This window comes from Chanodichthys erythropterus, chromosome 8 (genome assembly GCF_024489055.1).
Source record: "Chanodichthys erythropterus isolate Z2021 chromosome 8, ASM2448905v1, whole genome shotgun sequence".
NCBI classification, from domain to species: Eukaryota; Metazoa; Chordata; class Actinopteri; order Cypriniformes; family Xenocyprididae; genus Chanodichthys; species Chanodichthys erythropterus.
Window position 1 is genome coordinate 39,751,187 of NC_090228.1, and position 18,082 is coordinate 39,769,268.

At 38.9% G+C, this 18,082-nt stretch overlaps 1 protein-coding gene across 1 annotated transcript; it reads right to left on the bottom strand.

Moving 5' to 3' along the window:
• Positions 1 to 2,747: 2,747 nt before the first annotated feature.
• LOC137025240 (foot protein 1 variant 1-like) lies at positions 2,748 to 4,298 on the bottom strand. The gene has a single exon (XM_067393260.1). The coding sequence runs from the start codon at positions 4,296 to 4,298 to the stop codon at positions 2,748 to 2,750; it is 1,551 nt and encodes a 516-aa protein (XP_067249361.1).
• Positions 4,299 to 18,082: the final 13,784 nt, after the last annotated feature.

Here is an 18,082-nt window from a genome sequence, read left to right on the forward strand (position 1 = left end):
GACCCCTTTCATCCACCTCTATCTATAATTTAATTAATCTCAGAGTCTTGCAATCACTCAAAGAACTGGGTGAGATGGACTCAAAAGTTGACCAAGATGCCTTACTTTTAGGATCAGAGGGCTTTAAATTACTAAAGCACCTTGTTGGTTTTTAAATTACTTGTCACCAGAAGGATCAGCATTCCTAGAATTCCCCTCTGAAACAAGCAACAATAAGGATCAAGAAATATGTACTTTAACTCAACTATATGAAGGAGGTCATCCTACCAATACTTCTTCAAAACTGCAAGAGATGGAATGCCCAAAAAAAGGTCTGGGCCATCTCATAACAATTTCAAGAATCAACATTAGTCTTTTTTGTACATCACAATTTGACAGATGAATAACTTCAAGTCATTTAACTTTGTTCAATGTTAGGATTGATGATGGGTTGTGACAGTCAAGTAGTGGCACATCCTGTTTTGCTGAGTTAGATGCGTTCCTGGGTCAACATATTTTGTTGATTCTGGAACAACATTCAAGTCTTAAAATTTAGTCTTAACCCTATTCAGAGGGAAATGATAGATGAATAACACTGATGTAGAAACACCAATTCATGATTTTAAGACTAAACTTGACAATCTGTAAACTTATCCCTCAAATCTGATTGATTTGAATGTTGTCCCAGGATCAACAAAAGTTGACCCAGGAACATGTTGAACTCTGCAAAATCAGGTTATGCCAAGAAGTGGGCGCAAGCTCTTTCCTAAAGAGTCAATGACCAAATCTCAAACTCAACATCAGAAGAGATTACCCAACTCAGCCCACTGGGTTTGTAACTTCAAATCAAAACAAAAGATCTTTTTTTCTCAGTTCTTACTTAAAAAAAATATATTTTTCTTCTTTGTACTGAAACATTTTCTCATTTTTAAATATTCTTAGACACACAATTCTTTTCACTACCAAAAAACAAAACAAGTATTCATTCCACTCAAACTTTCCTTTTTCCCTTCCCACTTAAACTTAGGGTTAATATAAGGCTTCTATATATGACCTACACCTGGGAACACTGATTACTAATAAAGGATTAAGATGGGATTTTCCAGTTATTCTGGCTGAATTTAGCCCTGACTCAGTTGCATGAAAGCTGACTAAATTAAGCTAAATTAAGTTACTATGGAAATTAATTCTTTGCAGCTAGCCTGCTCCAGTGCAGGCAAACAACCAGGCTAATATTAATCCTACTGATTTACAGGTTAGTTCTGCTGTCAATCCTACTAGAAATTAATGTGTTTTACAGTCACTCCATGGTCTTCTGTAAATATATAGCATCATTTTAATTATCCTGCATTAAAATACTAGATATACTGTCATTCATTTAATTATGCCTACTGTTATTTTACTGTTATTATGAAGACTACTGTTCATATTGCTGTCAAAGTTTTGATGGATACATAAAGAATAAATTTATCCTTTATTCTTTAATAAAGGATAATGTATGTCACTCTTTCATGAGTACATGCAATTTATTTGGTATGGGTAGCACACACTGTGTGGTTATCTTCCCAAATTCTAGTTCTACTTCACTGGATCAATAACTATGTACACAACGTTTTTTGAATTTTTTATTTATTTATTTTATTTTGCTTCACTTGTCAGCTCGGAGGTTTAGAGAGAAAAAATAGTGATTAATACATTGTGTTACGGGCATGGTTCAGTGTGAATATGAGCCTTTTTAAAATGCTAAAATCAGTACAGACAATAAAATGTCAGCAGACACTATTCACCTTCTTTTCACCAATTAAGTCACTTAGCCTGCAAAATGTTCTTATATTTAATCTTGACTTGCTGTCAGGTCTTTTTTTTTTTTTGGCCAGAATCCATCTCAAATATCTCAGACATAGAGGGATCAAGTTAAAGGGATAGTTCACCCAAAAATTAAAATTTGATGTTTATCCAACTGTTTATCCAAGTCGTATAATGCGTGTCAATGGTAACAAAATCTGTAAGAGTCAAAAAAAAACATGCACAGTCAAATCTAAATTAAACCCTGCGGCTTGTGACGACACATTGATGTCCTAAGACATGAAACGATCAGTTTGTGCGAGAAACCAAACAGTATTTATATAATTTTTTTTATCTCTAATACACCTCCATGTCCAAAAGCCTTGTGCACGGCATCCGGTGCGTGAGGTGTGTACATGACTGGCGTAGTTTACGCAAGTGTCAGAAGTGACATTTCGCGCGTACGTCACTCATTGTTTACAAAGTGCACAAACATTGTAGGTACGACAATTAATCAAAATGACACTTACTTGCGCTTATCCAGATTGTTCAAACTGACTTAAAACTAAAAGATTACGTTCTCTCGTGCGAACTCATTCGGGAGTGGTGACTTTCCACATATTCCCAACTTCTGAGCTTGCTCACCTGAAGTTATGGTTGATTGCTCTTCGGGTGGATATCAACACACCCATTAACATACTAAAGTTGTTGAGAGTCTGCAGCGATAATTTTTTCCCTGATGATTTTACATACCCAGGAGAGGATCAAATACAACATAAACCATAAGCTGTCCCTTTTGTTTTTTCTACTTCCAGCTGAGGTATGTGAAGATCTTTGTGTGTCCTTACTTAAAACTGCCCTTACGAAAAGTAACTCGCACAAACCGATGGTTTTGTGTCTTAGGACATAAATGTGTCGTCATGAGCCGCAAAGTTTAATTTGGATTTGTCCGTGCATGTTTTTTTTTACTCTCATTGATTTTGTTACCATTGACATGCATTATGTAAAGGCATCTGAGAAACGTTCTCAGACGTAAAATCATCGGGAGAAACGTTCTCAGACGTAAAGGCTTCGGGAGAAACATTCTCAGACGTAAAGGCTTCGGGAGAAACATTCTCAGACGTAAAGGCTTCAGGAGAAACATTCTCAGACGTAAAGGCTTCAGGAGAAACGTTCTCAGACGTAAAATCATCAGGAGAAACGTTCTCAGACGTAAAATCATCGGGAGAAACGTTCTCAGACGTAAAGGCTTCGGGAGAAACATTCTCAGACGTAAAGGCTTCAGGAGAAACGTTCTCAGACGTAAAATCATCAGGAGAAACGTTCTCAGACGTAAAATCATCGGGAGAAACGTTCTCAGACGTAAAGGCTTCGGGAGAAACATTCTCAGACGTAAAGGCTTCAGGAGAAACATTCTCAGACGTAAAGGCTTCAGGAGAAACGTTCTCAGACGTAAAGGCTTCAGGAGAAACGTTCTCAGACGTAAAATCATCAGGAGAAACGTTCTCAGACGTAAAATCATCGGGAGAAACATTCTCAGACGTAAAGGCTTCAGGAGAAACGTTCTCAGACGTAAAATCATCAGGAGAAACGTTCTCAGACGTAAAATCATCGGGAGAAACGTTCTCAGACGTAAAGGCTTCGGGAGAAACATTCTCAGACGTAAAGGCTTCAGGAGAAACATTCTCAGACGTAAAGGCTTCGGGAGAAACATTCTCAGACGTAAAGGCTTCAGGAGAAACATTCTCAGACGTAAAGGCTTCAGGAGAAACGTTCTCAGACGTAAAATCATCAGGAGAAACGTTCTCAGACGTAAAATCATCGGGAGAAACGTTCTCAGACGTAAAGGCTTCGGGAGAAACATTCTCAGACGTAAAGGCTTCAGGAGAAACGTTCTCAGACGTAAAATCATCAGGAGAAACGTTCTCAGACGTAAAATCATCAGGAGAAACGTTCTCAGACGTAAAATCATCGGGAGAAACGTTCTCAGACGTAAAGGCTTCGGGAGAAACATTCTCAGACGTAAAGGCTTCAGGAGAAACGTTCTCAGACGTAAAATCATCAGGAGAAACGTTCTCAGACGTAAAATCATCAGGAGAAACGTTCTCAGACGTAAAATCATCGGGAGAAACGTTCTCAGACGTAAAGGCTTTGAGAGAAACGTTCTCAGACGTAAAATCATCAGGAGAAACGTTCTCAGACGTAAAATCATCAGGAGAAACGTTCTCAGACGTAAAGGCTTCGGGAGAAACGTTCTCAGACGTAAAATCATCGGGAGGAATGTTCTCAGACGTAAAATCATCAGGAGAAACATTCTCAGACGTAAAATCATCGGGAGGAACGTTCTCAGACGTAAAGGCTTCGGGAGAAACGTTTTCAGACGTAAAATCATCGGGAGAAACGTTCTCAGACGTAAAATCATCGGGAGAAACGTTCTCAGACGTAAAATCATCGGGAGAAACGTTCTCAGACGTAAAGGCTTTGAGAGAAATGTTCTCAGACGTAAAATCATCGGGAGGAACATTCTCAGACATAAAGGCTTCGGGAGAAACGTTCTCAGACGTAAAATCATCGGGAGAAACGTTCTCAGATGAAAAAAATCATTGGGAGAAACGTTCTCAGACGAAAAAAAATCATCGGGAGAAACGTTCTCAGACATTAAAAAAAGAGGCACTGACCAAAATTGCAGTCTGTGTTCACACAGCAAGCCTTAATGCTCAATTTGGATTTATTGCCCAAAGTTAGTTTTATTTAAAATATATATATATATTTTTTTAAATCTCGATATCAGTGTGAACTGGTCACAATCTTGAACTGACCTGCATGCAATCAAGAAAAAGTGACCACTGATGTCAGCCTTTGTGTTCATTTATAAGGGAATGTGCTGCAGAAGCCAAGAGGATGAGGAGAATGAGCAATATTTTAAATATTTACAATATGTTTAGCTCATTTGAAGCTACAAATAATAAGTGTTAAGACCTTTTTTCTTCTTATTCTGATTATTCATAGAGTGACCAAACAACCACCAATATGTAAAATCTTTGCAGTGACTACCATCTGCTCAGAACTGTCACAAATGCCAAGTTGCAGGAATTCTGATATGGCTGTTTGGACTGAGGTCACACTGCAAAATATCAGACATGTATCTGATTTAGTACCAAATCCGAATAAAAAATATCAGATTTCTTGAGACAACACTGTTTGAAAAAAAAGATTGGATAGAGAAAGCTCTGGCTTTGTGTGAATTGTGTGAAAAATGACTAAAGATTTTTAGTTGTCCAGCCAAATTAATTATAGGCAGGACAATAGATATTGGGCAATTAGATGTTTTAGTAAAAAAAAAAAAAAAAAATTGAGCTAAAACTTGACTTTGACCATCATTTACGAAAACATTATAGTGACACCTGTATAAAATCTAGTGATCATGGCATTTATTTTCAATGATTTACAATTGCTTTGATAAATGGAGCGGTTTGGTAGCTTATTCAGCTGACTAGCCTATTTATGCTATATGCTGCTAGCTAGCTAAATGAAGTAGATTGTGATCTATGTAATTTGTTTGTCTAATTCATCTTTTGTGTCACACAGTTTCTTACTTTGAGCTTGATGTCTGTGTATCAATTCCATCAACCATCATTTTCCATCGAGAGCAACGGGCCATCCTTAAACGCTATTGGTAAAAACAACCTCTCAACTATTTGTTTTACCTACACTTTTATTCAGGTATTGTGTGTGTCAGATTTGCTTCAGTGGCAGATGTATGACACAGGCTACACCATAATTTAAACACCGCAAACTTTAATGGACAGTAAAACAAAAGGCAGAATACCGTAACTCCAGGCCGACAGAGTAACTTCTAACCAAAAGCTAAACAACAGCAGAGTACCCCAACTCAGTTTGTACGGTTTAATACAGCACTTCTATGTATTTAAATACCAATAAAGTGGGGTCTGTATTTATTATCAGTTTAATTTTGAAAAACATGTCACAATATAACATTGAGATAGTACTACTACTAATTTTATAATATCTTTCTATGGATGAAATAGTAAGAGTATCATGATAGGATGCGGTTCTGAATTTGGTTAAACACACCTAGGGATTGATTGCTGGATACTTCTGGTGTCTCTTCTACACCAATGAGAAGACAGTGTGCTGCTGTAGAGAGAGATTTTAAAAGCTCTTGTGTTGATCAGCGTGTGGATGAATCTGAAATGTGTGCAGCACATCTTGTCTGTTATTTTTGTCAATAATGTTTGCTGATGATGTAACTTATTTAATTTTTAACCTCAAGTTGTTTCCAATCAAAAAATGCATTTTAAGTCCATTTAATTTAATGCCCCCCAAAAAACTTCAGTGCAGAACAAAAGCTTCAGGGATTCAGAAACAAATGTACTGAAGCTTATTTTTTTTCCATACAATATACCAAACAAGAAAAACAAATGTTTAAAGAGACAGTTGTGCCTATTTGAGAGACGGGGAAAAGTCTAATATGTGAATGTAAATATGTTCACTTCTTCAAACTTATATTTCTCTTCGTTCCCATATCCCTGTAGATCAGCTCCTCACTAAAAGAGCTGCATGTGAGATGTTTACTTGATGATCTTCAGTGCTTTTGTCAGATGTTCCTGTATTTTTCCTGTAGTCATCATTGGGTGGACCTTTCTTCAGAAACATCAGCTGGATCAAATTTCTTGATCAGAGAATAGTTTCTTATAGACAGTAGTGAATCACAGTTCTTCAGGACCCATAATGAAGTGTCAGCTTTCTAAAAGTGTTAAGCTAATTTTGTGTCTGTGGGACAGACCTTAATATAAATGTGTCCTAAACAATAGATCTAGTGCTGTTGGGAGCAGCCAATTTTCCTTTTGTTGTTCATGGTTTGAGCCACATTGTAAAGAAATTAATCCTGAATCAGATTGTTGTATTCCATCTCTATTTATCTATAGCTCTGCATATTGTGTTTCTACAGTCGTCTTCATCTGTTTTGGAGCTCTGTGGCTGTGTTCACATACACACACTATTTGTTTCAGTCGGAGTGAATTCCGATTGATGAATCCGAACGTAGTGTTCACATGAACAGATTGATAAATGAAGTGATCAGGTTGATGTGCATACTATTGTCCTACATAGCTTCTTTTCATTGTTTTAAAGAGTAGACTTAATATTGATCTATTTCAAGTCCTAATTAAGAGACGACGAGCATGTGAACTGTTGTGCCGTAATTATATTTATTAAGCAGTAAAAACACCGCTTCTGGCACCCAAAATAAAGGCTGCATTTGAAATTGCATATTTCCCTACTATATATTAGGCAAAAAACTGTATGTGACAAAAGATGTCTGAATTCATAATACTCAGAGTAAGCAAAATGTACCCTACTTGGTGGGAGATCCTGAAGTTTTTTTTTTGTGTGTGTGTGTGTGTGTGTGTGCGCTTTCCTGTCAAGTCTGTAAGAAATGAAAGAAAGAAATGAGTGCATCTCAATACTACCCCTCCCTCCGACGAAAAGCAGAAGCATGTGGATGAAGATCCGTAGTAATGATAAACTGACTTCTTTCGGTGTATTTATTTAATGTGGTGTTTCAGTTTTACTCCAGTTTAATTTTGCTGCCGCCATTTTGAATAACCCAGTCAAACAGGACTTTCACTTCCCATCATGCTTTGCAAAGTAGCTGAATTGGGAGAGTAAATGTTGAAAAAGTGTTTTTGTATTTGCATTTTTAAGCAAGAAGAGAAAATGGAGAGACTTGTTAATGTTCAATGTTCTATTATATTGGTATTTAAAAGTTTGTTAGTGGTTTTAGGGGTTACCATTGTGGTGAAGTGTGGCGCTTGTGCTTGGGTTGAGGACCTGCTAACAAGAATTCAAATTGTATTAATATTAATACAAGCATTATAGTAGAGTTTTGGAGGAAGTCAGTATCATTTCTGAGATAATAATATCATGTGTAAAGTTCATTTTAGTTTGTCACAGGACTAAACAGAATGCGTTAATTGTGTGATTATTTATATGTAAATTTACCATCAGAACTAAAATCAGCCTTTCAATAGCGATGGGAAGTTCGGTTCTTTTCCGCGAACCGGTTCTTTTGGACAGTTCGATTAAAAAAAACGGTTCACCGGTTCTTTTACGCTCCGACGTAATGACGTCATCCGCGATGAAATGATTCATCTATATGTACGTCTCATCTATAAGTTACGCCTGTTTCACACATAATCCGTCTGCAGTGCGTATGCGTTGCGTATTTTTTTACGCACCCATGTTAACGGATTAGAGCGTTCACACTGCACGCGGTTGCGGTCCGTCATTGCGTTCCAGGAGCGGTGCGTCTGCAGCAGTGCAGCAATCGTTTACGTACCGAGTCTATTTTTGCTGTGCTGCAAGTGCAGCACAGCAGATTGTGTGTGGGCAAAATGAGCATGGATTGACCTGAAATTGTAAAAAAAAAAAAAAGAGAAAAAAAGAAATTATGCACATTTAAACTATTTTGTACATTTAGTACATTACATAAAGAATTTTTTTTTTTTTTATGATTTCATGCCAGCAACAAGTTATATTCATGCCAAAAGGAAACATTTCAATTTCACAGTTCAGTTGTATCATTTCAAAACAATTATTTTATTTAAAAAAAAAAAATGAACAGTGTTTACTTGCATAATGCGATCAGATATGTTTTTCCCCGTTGGAGGGAAACTCGCATCCCAGCAGGCAATGACGTGACAGGCGGACCTATTCAAAAACAAGGTGACATGGATGACACTCGTCTTATCGTTGAGGTGGAAAAACATAAAATTCTGTATGACCCGCAGAATGTATTGTACAAAGATTTGAATGCGAAGGAAAAGGCATGGGAAGCAGTTTCGTCGGCTGTTTGTGTCGACAGTAAGTTTTCAAATCTTTGTGTCATGTTTACGTGTACTAAACTACTCCAGCAACTGTAAATATATAAGCGTAATGAATATAACATTACGCACTGCAAACGTGTGCTGTGTGAAAGCACAATGGCCGCTTCCTGCTTCAGCAACACATACGCACTGCATACGGACCGCACACGCACTGCAGACGGATTATGTGTGAAACAGGCGGTAGTAACCATAACATCAGTCAACTAAAACATTATATCTGAAACGTTTATTACAATTTTTTTGCATCTAAAGCACACATATACAGGCAGTGATGTGCAAACAAAGTTTTACAGTTATAAAGTGAATAAATTAGTCTTTATCAAAGCAGAAACCATGATCTTCTTACCTTATGATTTATTTGTAATCAAATAAACTTAAGTTTCGCCAGACTGGCCCGTCATTCGAGTCCTCTAGCATCAGTTTTCCTAGTTAACCGGTGCTGTGATGTTACTGTTCGGTAGCTTCAGATCACACGCTGAATCACGCATGCGCAGTATCATCAGCTCACCGGTTCTCAAATCGGACACGTCCGAAAGAAGCGGTTCTCGGTTGTGTACTGGTGATCTGAAAACCGTTGCAACCGATTCTACTCGAGAACGAGATTGAGTCGCTTGTTTGCTCTTGCTGTAGTTTGATTACGTAATTTTTTTTTATCTTTATATCACCTTGTTTAGAAATTATATAAGCTGTCCATGGATTATTTATGAAACAAATAAATGTTTAGTTTGATAAATCTAATTGTTTCCAATCTTTAAAAAAAAACAAACAAACTTGAAAGCACAACTGCACAACTTTTACTGTATTGCTTTTTAAATAACATTAATTTAGAAAAATTAATTTGTAGAACTATTTCTGAACATTAGTTTGATCTGTGTAGCCTACAAAATAATCATGTTGGAATGTAGTTTATTATGTACAGTATTATGTACAATATTTTATGCTATTAATCTGCTATGGTGTATTTGGAAAAGCACAATAAACGTTATATTTTCAGTATGTATTATATTATGTATTATTATATTATCACACTGTCCGATGACTAAACTTGACTAATGTGCATTTCGTTCTCTTGTAAAATTACACGTGTGCAGTATCATCAGCTCACCGGTTCTCAAATCGGACATGTCTGAAAGAAGCGGTTCTCGGTTGTGTACTGATGATCCGAAAACCGTTGCAACCGGTTCTTGACTCGAGAACGAGAACGGTGACAGGCCGTGTATGTTCGTTCGAGTGCAGTCATATCATCTGCTCTGCTGCTCGTGCTCATCATCATCAGTTCTCTCACAGCAGATTAAGTCAGTGTACTGTTGGAGTAACTGAATAACTCCAGGAGGTTGGTTTATTTCGAGAGGTAGTGTCAGGCACGTCATAAATTGAGTAACTTTAGTAATTTGTGGATTTTTTTTTTTTTTGCTAACTGGAGATGCGAACTGTTTGGAACGATTCAGACCGATTTGGTGAACTGGTTCAACCGGTTCACTGAAAAGAACCGGTTAAAAAGAATGATTCGTTCGCGAACTGGACATCACTATCTTTCAAGTTAAATGAACACCACTGATTCTAGTTAGTTGTACATGGTTGATTCTATTTGGCATTACTTACTTCAGTCATGTGGAACCGTTGTCTATGATTAAATTATGTTCAGCCAAAGAGCTATTTTGAGTGCTCATGATGTAGACGCAAACTAATCGGATTAACACGTTTACATGGCAGAATTTTTATTTTTTGTTCGGTTTATCCCACCCCTCTCAAACCAATTACAGTTTCATTCAGTTTGGGCATTTTTATTATATGGAGCATTTTCATTCAGATTGGACTTTTAAACCAATTACAATGCTAGTGCCTAGTGAAGCAATATTCATGTGTTCAATTTTGATGACTAAGTCATTGTGTGTTGTAACTTTTTCACTTGTGGTAGTTCAAGTAGAAAATCACCATGTCAGCAGCAGATCTGCAACGTTTTAAATCTACAAGTGTCCTGACAATGCTATATAATTGCTTTAAAAATGTTGCCAGAGGTAGATTTTGGTGTCAGATTTCCATAGGTTTGAACTTTTTATTGCAGTTGATTTGAATTGTGATTGACATTTTGCACAAAGTATTTTTGTACTGGATAGAGATATGTTATCTACCAATGTTTTAACGGACATATGTAAGTGTTTGTAATTTGTGTGCCGATTAATTCACAGTTTTGAGTGATGGAGGATGTTGTGGGAACAGAGTTGCCTTGAGATGGTTGTAATCTCAATGTCTCCTGTGTGCTGAGACATGGTTTATGGTTGTATTCTCTCAATGAGATGTTACTCATACTGTAGCACTGTTTTTCTTGAAAAAAGCTCCATCCTTCATTTTGTTGTGAGCCTCACTCTCTTGCCGGGCTATTGAAATGGAGACATTTACCCAGGTTAGTATAATATATTAAAGCTGTGCACTCTAAGTGGAACCACAAATGGCACAGATCACACTGGACCCATTTGTCAATGGTCTCCTGAGCCAGGTGGGATCACTCTACGGCAGAGAGCACCACCTCTGTCGATATCCACTCTAGGCATTGCTTGGGAGGCATTCACACAGCAGTGCGGTTATGTGCTCCCTGGTTGTCTGTTGGTAGATGTCTCTAGCTCTGTCCTGGGATTCTGCCATCTGTGAGGTCAATTCAGAATGGTGGGCTTGAACCTGGACCACCAGATATCACTTGGCCCTTTCTCAGATTTACAGTGGTGCTCTTGGATCTTCCACTCTCTTTGATTTCAATAGCATGTGCTTTGACTAGGGATCTTGTAATTGTGAAACCATGGTCTGCCATCCAAAAAAATAAGAAATAAGGGCCTCTTCCTCTGCAGGTGTCAGGGCCGAATTAAGATGAGGGTTGTGGGAAGGCAGTTGGGTTCATAATAAGGGGTGTTCTGACTCTGGGGGTGAAAGAGGGAGAAATGAAGATAACATAGATATATAATTTATGTATGACCAGGAAGTATTTATTCATCAATTATATAATAGGTAACACTTTACAGTGATGTTTTATTAACTGTATTTACCACATTAACTAACAATGAGCAGCTAGGAATCGATTTTGTGCATAAAGGCTTTCCAACATATATGTACCACCCTCCAGTTGTTTATGGAGCATTTTCATTCAGATTGGACTTTTAAACCGATTACAATGCTAGTGTCTAATGAAGCAATATTCATGTGTTTAATTTTGATGACAGTCATTGTGTGCTGTAACTTTCATTTGTAGTAGTTCAAGCAGACAATCAACAATGTCAGCAGCATATCTGCAGCAAAATCTGTGTCGATCCACTGTGCAGTTAAACTTTGCATACCGGTGGGGCTTACATCTGAGCCCCATGACGCTGTGAAGCTGAGGGCTGCAATATCTGTAGCGAAGAGCTTGTGGACATAAGTTTAAACACTATATATTTCAGGTAAGCACACTTATGAGAATAAGCGTCTAGTAGGCATGGTGTAATGGGGCTCAATTTAGTCTATATAAGCCTAAAAATCCAATTTCCTCTACAACCGAAATCCCAACTGAAATTCCTTGACACGTCTGTGTGTGGTGGCTCTTGATGCCTTGACCCCAGGCAATTCCCTGTGAAGTTCACAAACTCTTGAATTGATTTTGCTTGACAAGCCTCTCAAGGCTGCGGTTGGCCATTTGTCACAAAGCTGCTGTCAAGGGCAGAGTCAACGGTCCTGTAGAGCTTCCACTGCTTAAGTATTAGAGAACCCTGGGGGATGTTATATGTCCACCCTTGTTTCTCCATCCAGTCCTCCACTCGTGACTCAGCTGATGCTGACAAAAATGTTCTATAAAGACAAATCATGACAAGCATTAGCCATTATGGTTACATGTTCTATGAGATATCATTATTTGTGCAACCCTGATATTACAAATGTAATTGTAATATAATTGTAACAAAAGGTGTATGTGGATACACCATTTCACATTCATTCACTCTTTGCTCTCGGCTGGAAGCCCTACCAAACCCACTTCTGTAAGATCAAAGAATAACACATGAAGAAAATGCCAAGTGGACCATGAGCAAATTTGTGTACTTGAGATTTTGCAAGAGATGATACTGACAAGTAAAGTACAGACCAAACCACTGGGGAAAATTAATAAATTGTATTAATAATGAAACAAAAACACACGGATCAGTAGTCTTGACTATATCCACAATATTTAATTTGCTGTTATAATGTAATTTTAAATATAAACTCACATGTTCCTGGTCATCTTTTGCAATTAGTGATGCTGCCGTTTTATGTTCTTTCACCGCCACAGAAGCTCTGTTCTCTTTCTGGGTTTTCTCCTCCCATTCCTCAACTAGAAAACAGACAGTTGTGAATTTTCAATGACTGGTGCCACAAATGCATATGCAAAAAGGTATACACATCTGTGAAGCCCAAGATCAGGAGGCATGGATAAAGAAAATAAGGATGCTGTTAGTTGTCACCACACCATGCCACTGAAGGAGCTTGAGCTCTGAGCACCTCCCACACAAAATTCAGCCGGCCTCAGTCTCGATGTTTGTATAGAGACTGTCGATATCAATAGTAAATAATAGAGTGTTAGGAGGTATAATAATAATTTTTTTATTTATGAAATCATATGTGTCTTTGAGATAACTCGGGTGGCGCGTCGAGATGGGGTTTAAAAAATGTTCAATGTACTCTGCAGTGTGATAGGTCTCACTGCTGCAATCGGAGACAATGGGTCGGCCGGGGGGGATTTCCCCCAGTTTACCCCACTTTTGGGGTTCTTTATGTATTTTTGGGAGTAAATAAAAACGTCTCGGTCTCAGATTGCTGTCCCCCAATAAATATTCTTTCTGCGCCCCTCTGAGGATCTTCTTCTCGACCATCTCATTTAATATTTCTTCTACTAACGCTCTTGTTTTGGGGAAAATCGGTTCCTGGAGGGCACAGTAGTGGTCAGTGACCTCCAGCTGTCATTGGCCTTCCCAGATATACTGGGCTTTATCTAATATGACAGCGGCATTTCCCTTATCTGCCGGTTTTATAATTATATTTCTATTTTTTTGTTATTCAAATAAAGCTCTCCTCTCTGCCCCCGAAAGATTATCTGGGACCCCCATACCCCAATTCAGGTGCGTGAGTGCATAGTTGTCTGCCCTTATCAATTGTGTGATCTGAGGAGGGAGACTGCCGAGTGAGGGCGTCCACTCTGAGGGCCCAGTGAAAGGGACTTTCTGTTTTTTTTGTTTTCTTTCCTTCAAAAAACTTTTCCAATTTGATCCGGCGATGGTAGGTTTGCATGTCTTTTAATAATTGTATTTTCTGCTTTTGATCCCCTTTGGGGCTGGAATAAACAAAAGACCTCTAAGCAAAGAGTCAATTGGAATGTTTTTGACAAATTAACAATTAATTTATTTTGATTGTTTTCTTCTTCTTTTCTGGGACTCACTAATTTATCTAGTTTAAATGTTCCAGCCAGTGGTCAAAAATGGCCCTAGCGGTTAGTGCTCTCCAATGGATTCCGTCATTTTCCACTCTAAATTGTTCGTACGGCAAGGCCGGAATGATGCCCCCTCCTCTCTTAATGTGGCTGTTAATATGTTCCACCATTTGTTGTTCCTCAAGAGGGAGATCGGGCAAATAGTTAATGATCGGAATGAGCACCTCAGTGTTCGGCAACCTCGCAGCGGCAGCGTTTCTGGTTTTTATCAGCTCGGCAAGAGCATTGATTCTAAATCTCTGTTGTCTGTTGTTCAGACCAAAAGACAGGATTATTTTATGTGGTTCTACCACAATTGTAGCTCCCGTCAATAAGTTAGCTGCATGCTGCCATTTAGCTCCCGAGAAGCTGTCTATCTGTAACTCGGGATAATTGTGTTTTGGCAGACGAGCGATGTTTGAGTCTCCAATGATCACAAACATTTTTGTTAGAGTGAGACTCCAATCTTGCAGCTTACTACTAGTGTTGGCAGGCCGAGTGGGTCGTGCAAGTAAACCGCCATGGATTGTGGACTGTATGCTGTGAGGTTGTTCTGCACTGGTTGAAGCCTGTTGGGGCTTTTCGACCACTGGTGGTACATCTAAATGTTTTTTCTTGCTGGAGTGCTTCCCCTCTTGTGAGCTCTTTCCCAAGAGGATTTTAACTGTCTTTTTCTGAGTCACGCACCATATGATCACCGGGTGGAGGGACTTCTCCTGAGGCCTGTATGGGCCTCATTGCCGTGTTTTCGGCTGCAGTGACCTCAACCTGAGCCTGTATGGGCTCGGGCTCTGCGTTCTCATTAGCACCATCAGTGCTGTGGGCCTGTATGGGTCCCACATCGTGGTTTGGTTCCTCCTCTTTGCGTTCTTGCTGGGAGGGAGAGAAGCCCGAGAGGTTACCACATGCTTCACGCAGAAATACTGTAAGCGGTGAGGGAGGTTTAAGTGGTGCTTCCTCCTCGTCGTCTGAAAATAAAACTAGACTGAACGGGGGAGAATGATCTGTGCGTTTAAACACCGCCTGCGTGAGTGGTTCATTACGTGGTGAAGAGTCCTCAAAAACTTCTCCTTTCAGCAAGAAATTATTAGATGTCGGCTCATTGTTCTCTTCAGTAGGGGCCTCCACCTGGTCCGCCATCACCTGTTTTGGTGACTGTGGATGTTGTGTGGAGGTCTCCTCTGGGAGAACAATATGTACTTTTTTTAGCCCGAGCTACCCTTTGTGCTTTGGGAGGAGGAGATGTAACCAAAATCGGTTGGAGAACCTCCCTAGGGTCCAGCGGGTTGTCATCGGCCGCCTCTTAATCAAAAGACCAGTCCCCCCTATGTGTCGTGTTTGCATTAGTGAAAAGGCCAGGGGAGGTTTGTATTTCTGTGTTTTGCACATTGGGTGGAGGTCGTACAGTGATTTGGGGAGGAACAGTGTGGTGCACAGAGGGTGTAGAAGTGACTACTTGGGCGTAGGAGCGGATGTTAGATGTAGATGGCCCAGGTAATATCAAAGGCTTGTGCCCAATCCTTCTGTTCCGTCTCCTCCTTAATTTCCTGTAATGTGACCTCCACCTGATCCTCATAGTGTTGTTCTAGGATCAGCTGGGTCATATAAGCCCAATTTTGTGAATTGCCCCTGACCATTTGTGTGACCGTCTCATTGGGGAAGGCTGGTCTGATGGTATTAGTTAAGAGGCTTGTTAACCGCTTGAAGGTGAGAGGTTGGTTTCCCTCTATTTTTGTGGTCACCCTACTCATGTGGTACGTGAGTTTAAGGAGCTTATACATAAGTTGAATAGCCCTCTTAAGTTTGGGGGGGGCCGGGATGAAATCTTTTTGTAGTTGTTTCATAATAGTGCGATTCGGCTGTCCCTCACCCTTTTTCTGAGGGAAATACCGTATATTTCTATCCCTTTTCTGTGTTTGTCATTTCTGGTGTTCATGTTGACATTTCTAAATGTACGCCCCTGGGCCACAAATGAGAGGACATGACTACTGCAGTTAGCCGGAGCTGTGTAGCGAAGGCCTCGTCCGGTAAACCTTCTTTTGGGGCCCCTGTTTGAAGGGGCTGGCTGCATGTGCAGGGAATCTGGTTCCATTTGAAGCTCAAACTCCTGTTCATCTTCATAGAACGCTGTGTCACGGGTGAAGCCGTCTTCTGCTCTGTAAACTTTTTCTGGCGGCTGTAACGTTTTTAGAAACGTCCCATCGGGCGTTTAGATGAAGTGTCAGGAGCAGAGGAGGAACTATAATGAGTCCCCTGATATAGGTCATCGAGATTGCTGTAGTAGGATCTATAATTTTGTGGATGTGTGTTGTGTGTGTGAGTGAGTGATGATTAGTGTACTGTGGTTGACCTCTCAATTTTCTTCCTTGTCCCTGAAATGCTACATATCTGTCCACCGAGAAAGAAGGAGCATGATCTCTTCGTTGACCTGTTATTCAGGGTAAAATATCTGTCTCGTGCGTCCTCTGTGGTTTTCCATGATCGATAAATCAAAGGAAACAAGGAATATATTGAGAGATTGTGTGAAAGAGTAGAGAGCAAGAGAAATGAAATGAAAATGAAATGAACTAAAAATAAAGTAAATCTATGAACTATTTTTTTTTTTTGTATTTTTATGTTTTTTAGCTTTTTTGAAGGTTTTTTAGTTTTTTTCTGTGATAAACTGATTTTAAAGATAAAGAAATAATAGGGTTCAAGCACAGAAGCGACGTTTCGACACTATCCGTGTCTTCATCAGGCCAAGCTTGAACCAAAAAATAAAGTAGTGCACGAAATTTGAAAATTGAAGACATCTGAAGTTTTAAAAGGAATGGCAGCAAAGACAGTTGTTTTTCCACGCTAAAAGCAGGTATTATGTGTGATAGACAGCTGGGGTATTTTTGTAACATGCATTTTAATGATGGTTGGACCCCGATTATCGATGAAATATCGAAAAAGCTGTCTTCCTGCTATAATATAAAGCAAAGAAAAATAACTCTCACAAGGGAAATATAAAGTTTCTTTTTATTTTTATGTGTCTTTTTAAATGATTTTTATAAAAATAATCATGTATTTTATATTTATTTTAACTTAAAAGATGTGTTAGAATCGACCGTCTCCGTTTGATGACGTCACACTCGACGACGTATGTGAAACGTCTATGAAAGCAGTTGTTTATAAGCGAATCTCGAGTGAAACGATCAAAGAACAAAAAGACAGAGGCTCAAATAAATTCAAACGATGCAAAAAGGAAGAAAAGAGGAACAAAACTGCAAAAAGGAATCACCAAGAAGAGGAAAATAAATTAATCAGTTGTATGAGTGTGTATGTATATGAAATATGCATGCATTTATGTATGTATGTTTGTAGGTAATATAAATGTTGCACTGCTGTCTTGAATCTGCTGGTATTCTCAGAAACGTCCCTTGTGTACACATCTGTGAAGCCCAAGATCAGGAGGCATGGATAAAGTAAAATAAGGATGCTGTTAGTTGTCACCACACCATGCCACTGAAGGAGCTTGAGCTCTGAGCACCTCCCACACAAAATTCAGGTTTGGCTCCTTTGGGTCCATGTAATACATGAACCTGGAGACTGCTGTCTTGAATCTGCTGGTATTCCCAGAAACGTCCCTTGTGGGTGAATTCGGACATGTCTGTCTTTGCTTCAACCACAGTAGCTTGAATCTCCTCCTCAGCAGAGGTGGGTAGAGTAGCCAAAAAATGTACTCAAGTAAAAGTACTGTTACTTCAGAATAATATGACTCAAGTAAAAGTAAAAAGTAGTCATTCAAATAATTACTTGAGTAAGAGTAAAAAAGTACTTGGTGAAAAAACTACAAGTACTGAGTAACTGTTGAGTAACGTCTGATTTATTTTTTTTAACAAGCATTCAATCAGACAGACAATACAAAATAATCATGTTTAGGCAAATTATAGTTCATCAAATCAATAAAATAAATAAATTT